Genomic DNA, 5,836 nt, shown 5'->3' on the forward strand with positions numbered 1-5,836 from the left:
AAACACAAGCGCATTGAACATATAGATCCTAAAAGCATAAAAAAATGTACATTTATATACATATACAAAAGATAATAGAACCTGCAAAAGCAATATAGATGAAATCGTTTGAGGAAAACAACAGGGCATAAATCTATGCATATAAACGGCGACTTAGGTGTTGAAAACGATAAAAATTTTAAAAATCAAATTTGTAAAATATAAGACGATAGCCAGAAAAATGTCCATTCAGAGTCAATTTTTATGGCCGATTCAAAGGTCATCGCCAAATTTGAAATATGATACATAATTGAAATTTGGCGATGTCCTTTGAAAAAGGCCGTAGAAATTGACGCCGAACGGATTTTTCTGGTTATCGTCTTATATTTTAATATTATTTAAGTTACGTATATTATGATCGTTCCAACTACGTAGTCACCGTTTGTATGCATAGATTCATTCCATGTTTTTGTTGACTTTGCCTTTCATCCTTTCGGATTCGATAAATTAAGTACCAGTTGCGTACTGGAGTCGATCTAATCGACTGGCCCTCTCACCCAAAATTTTGGGCCTAGATCATAGGGTAGAAAAGAATATCTCCGTATTGAAACATTATACTTTTGCAGCTACGATATAAACTATACATTATTCCAGTCTGGGAGCATTCCATAATATGAAATGTAGGGATATGTGAAGTGAGCTGCTCGAATCTTTAGATTGTCAAATTAATGCCGTGCGATATTTGTTCCAGCGGCTCATTACATTCTGATTTCAAGTTCCACCGATTTCATCTTTACTTTTCATCTGTTCGAGGTCGTTAAAATGAATATCAGTGAAATTCTGTGTTTTATGGTATAGACTAAACACATTCCATTGACAATGCTGGTGTTCAACCTAAATCCGAAGTCTTTATTGTAGATATATTGTAGATATATAGCCATTAAAGTTTTCATCTGTGACAGTAAAATAATTCGGAGATGTTATTTTCCTATTCTAAATAATCTAATTCTTAAAGGAAAATGTTCAACAACGATTCTACCACATCGATCGTGATATTTGCAAATGCGTATCACCTTCACAAGCTTTAATACGATTTGGATTTTACCTGCATCCCAATGATATTAATTTTTTCATTATTAGGTGGTGAGTGGCGAGCTCTTCTAATTCAATACAAGAATTTCGAGAACGTTTTTGTTTTCAGTTTTCCTCCCATATTTCCTTATGATTAGAGCTTAGATTTATTTACCAAGTGTATACTATATTCCTTTTTCTCTTTTGTTTTTGTTTTTTCGGTTTGCCATCTACTATTCCGTATATTTCCAAATAAAAAAGCGATCTTCTATCTTCGGGACATTCTATCTGGAGTATTATCGTTCTCTTCGACTTTTCGTTACGTTAGAGAAGCTGATTGAATATTTAAAATCTTAGTTTTTCTATATTCATATTTAAATTAGTAATATTACATATTAGAATATTTCTTTCTTATTGTAAATCTTTTGACAAAGTATTATGAATATCCTGACTTCAAATTTTTTGTTGCTATTCTCGTATCTTTCCCGAAAGACATATTTGGCTCTTAAATTTGAAGCAGTTTACAAAGCATGATGCCACAGTATTGACGCTGACATAATTGCATACGCTGTCGTAAATATAGTAACAAATGACACGATTTCAAAACGTGTAAGTATACTTTCAATTGGAATGGTCTTTTATTGCTTGATGCCTTAACAAAAATGACGGTAGCAACATGTAAAAATTATACTTTAAAAAAGTGTAAGAATTAAAACTCATGCTTTAATAATGTATATGATTTACATTATTAACGTTATTCAGTTGAAACGTTGTGTTAACAACAAACAAGATGAGTACAAATATCCGTCAAATGTGACCGATGTAAATAATGTAATGTGAGGGTGATGTTATCTTAAAGTTACCTAATTTATTTATACAATCAAAGGTTTATATTTAATTTGATATATAGAGATTACATATATAGAGAAAAGAGAAATGTTATTTAAAATATTAAATAAATTAAATTCTGATTAGAATTTAAAAATTCAATATTTAATAAAATGTACATGCAAGAAAAAAAGTGTAGATAACAACTGCTGTAAATGAGAACGTGGGGGACATTTTCGCTCTCGCACCTGAAAAATACAAAGGAAGAGTAAAATTGAATGTAAATAATTATAGAAATGCGTATTTTAAAACAAAAGTGAGCCTCGCTTACTCATTTATCACATAATTCATGCAAAATTGTTGAAGTGAAAGTAACTGAAAATGAAATTATCGTTACTGAAATAATGATATTTATACAATTAAATGACAACTCCCGAGTTTAATGTTGTAACCAAATACACAGGTTGGATTTGTCTTTATATCCTGAGTAATACAACATATAGGAACGAGAGATTTAACAATGTGTACTTCAATTTGTTGTACGTATATTATGAGAAAAGATTTCATTTCTTAACTTTGTAGGAAGAGAATATTAGACAACATAATGTACAAACATTATAACATAATTCATTTGATCAAATGTATTGATTTTTACATTTATCATTGCTTGTACATGTCGAGGAATTTGTTAAACAATTTTGTATTTAAGTGTAAACAAAATGTCGAAAAGTATTTTATGAGAAGTTCAGTCAAAATTTAAAATCAAGAATACCTTACACTTTTGGAATATGACATAGGAATAGATGACAAAATGTAGAAGTAAATAAGAATGAAAAACGCCAGTCCTGACGAAATTTAAAGGATTTTACCAATATATCTATTGTTGTCTTCTATAAGTTTGATACCTAAAGATTTTAATTTAGTGATCAGAAAATATGCTTCCGTTGTGTTTGCAGTCAAATAAATTATGTATTTTTTAGTGATAAAATGATTCTACCGGTGTACTAAATATCAATTAAATGTGCGATTATAAAATACGACCGAACTATATATTATAGTTTGTCTACGATTTATGAGGTGGATTATTTTGTCTCCATGCGAAAAAATATGCAATAATGAAAATGTAATCAAAATGTCCGTGCCTCACAAATATATTATTTTTTACATTTTGTATAAAAACATCAACCTCACGCAGAAGAAAAAAGGTTTCACACAAATGCAACTAACCACTCGTAGGATCCGGATTGCTTTCAAGATCATGCTTGTCTAAGCTCTGAGATTTGATGTTACAGAACCTGAAATACAAAAATCATGAATATATAAATATATAGTTGAAATTTATCGAAAAACAAAGACGAAGACAGGTGTATGAACAATAAGTAGGTGTATTAGTTTGATGTTCGGGGAAAGGAAATCCATTTACATATCTGTGTATTTATGTAACACGAATAAGGAACAATTATTTTACATTTTGATAATTCAAATATAAAATAGATAGTTAAACTCACTTGTGCTCGTCAGAGGTCATTTTCTTATTGTTGGCCAAACATTTCAGCACATATTGCTGAAAATCTTCAATCACAAAATTGAAAGATCTCAAACTTGCATAAGAAACAAGAAATGAAGGAAACGTAATATTTTAGCTAATCACGAGAGAAAAAGATGTCTGGATTTATGTTTGAAAACTTTGGATAAACAATATTTTATAAGCACAAAAATAAAGCATGAGATGTGGCAACAACATTTATTGTAATGTAATGATTTTAAAATAGGGATCTGACAGATATTTATTAGTTACATTAAGATATAGATGTATACTTACAAACGCCGGTCTCCTAGGAGAACAACAGTGATGTCATTCTTTGTGACCTTCATACTAAAATGGAAAGTTTGGAAATAACGCTGTTATTCGTCTTTATTGGAACAAAATGCAATGAGCATCGAAGTATAATTTTTAATTACTGCGCCTTATAAGGCAGTGTATTCATGATCTCATATTCAAATTAAAATAATGATAATAGATTGAAATGATTTTTTCTGTATATATTTGCATATGTTAGTTTGTCTGTGTGTGAGAGTGAGAGATATAGACAGACATACAGAAACGTGCGCACAAAGTCAGTTCTGCTGATTTGTATGATATCCTTATGGAACAGTAAATGCGTAGTAAAGGAACTTTCACTAAAACCAGCTGGATCAACAATTACAATTCTTTGTTTTTTTATGTTTTACTTTATTTAATGTAAACGAATGAGGAAATGACACAGACAATACATTATTATATACATGATATATGTTATAAGATGTCATACATTCATACACACACACACACACACACAACACACACACACACACACACACACACACACACACACACATATATATATATATAAAACAAATCATGAAATAATCATACACTAGGGATCTTAAATTGAGAAAGATTTTAATAATCAGATTCCTTTTTTATATATTACAAATTTTATATTTAGATGCATTACTGTTATTCTATCTGATCTCATCAATGCGGAAGTAGTAAACCTGTATCCATCAGATACAGACATTCTGTTTTGTCATGATCACTATATCATGGAAGATCTAACCCTCTATAGTTTAATATATACCACCCATATTTAATCAAGGTACCCTTGGACTGATGAATAGCCTGCGGTATACACCTCTTTTTGATATTTTCCACTTCCGAGGTTCCGCTCGCTATGAAACATATGTAACCCGGATCACTTCTACCCCATGCCTTAACTCTTATATATATATATATATATATATATATACGTATTTATGTATACATTTGAGTGTGTGTGTCATTGTGTGTTTTTGTCTACCACCACCACAACTATCATCGCTTCACAACCGATTTTGGCGTGATTGCATCACCGTAAGCTAGCGGTTTCGCATAAGATATGGATCAAATACGCACTAGGGTTTTCAAGAGTAAATCCTAGTTTCTATTTTCGACTATAAACATTTCAAGGCGGTCTTCCCGCATGACCGCAGACGAATGGCAGACAAATCACAAAATGAAAGAATATACGTGTGTGTATGTGTTTTCGAACAAGGATAAATGCATGTGTATGCGCTCTAATAATTACGAACCACGAGCCTCAAGATAAAAGTTGAAGTATGGAGTTAGCAAATGAATTAATAAGAAATATCAAAAGAAAAAACTTACTCCTTCCAGTCATTGACATTTCTCACTCTAGAAATGAAAAGAAATACATGTTATTTTCTCTGATAAAAACATTTTAAATCCTCTAAATTTTATTAAACTTTTTTTAGGGGAAAAGTGTCTGAATTATGTGGAATGTAAATGACTACAAATAAAATAACATATGTGTGGCATGAGACATACATATTAATTATGACCGTACATGACTACAATTATAAGTAACAGAAAATGGTATTTGTCGAATACTCAAGCGTTATGCAGTATACAAGGAAATGCTGTGTAAAAGTTGAATTCAGAATGAAGAAGTTACTTGACTTAAAATTTATAGCAGTACCAAAAATACAGATATTGCATATTGTTGAAAGGAAATGAAAGAAGCTCAAGATTATAAAAAAAAGAAAAAACGTCTTTAAGTCTAAGGAATCGATGTATATATGGGAGTGATTCTATGGTAAGAATTTTGTATGTGTAATAAAGGGACTGGCAGATATTTCTCTTTTTGTTTAAACATATGATTTAAAATATACTTTCATAATTTTCTCATTTTAAGTTCATATTTCATTTTTCATATCAACAGTACATAATATTATAAGCGTTGCTTTTTTCATCGCATAAAAACAGTCACCAGTTTCTCACAGATTACATATAGGGTCATATGTGTGCGTTTTGATTATGTATATATGCATACTTGTATATATGAAGTCATGTGTGTAAATGAATATATACGTATACATATATACATATATGTATATATATGTATATATATATGTATAT

At 30.3% G+C, this 5,836-nt stretch overlaps 1 protein-coding gene across 1 annotated transcript in view; it reads right to left on the reverse strand.

Moving 5' to 3' along the window:
• Positions 1-317: 317 nt before the first annotated feature.
• The window catches only part of LOC106876345 (uncharacterized), a 23,313-nt gene continuing 17,794 nt past the window's right edge, over positions 318-5,836 (reverse strand). Inside the window, exons 11-15 of the mRNA XM_014924846.2 lie at positions 5,066-5,092; positions 3,701-3,754; positions 3,387-3,479; positions 3,106-3,173; positions 318-2,126 (exon numbers count right to left, since the gene is read on the reverse strand). Coding sequence (XP_014780332.2) covers positions 2,044-2,126; positions 3,106-3,173; positions 3,387-3,479; positions 3,701-3,754; positions 5,066-5,092 — 325 coding nt within the window. The 3' untranslated portion in view covers positions 318-2,043. The remainder of the gene's footprint in view (positions 2,127-3,105; positions 3,174-3,386; positions 3,480-3,700; positions 3,755-5,065; positions 5,093-5,836) is intronic.

This window comes from Octopus bimaculoides, chromosome 1 (assembly GCF_001194135.2).
Source record: "Octopus bimaculoides isolate UCB-OBI-ISO-001 chromosome 1, ASM119413v2, whole genome shotgun sequence".
In the NCBI taxonomy this organism is placed as follows: domain Eukaryota; kingdom Metazoa; phylum Mollusca; class Cephalopoda; order Octopoda; family Octopodidae; genus Octopus; species Octopus bimaculoides.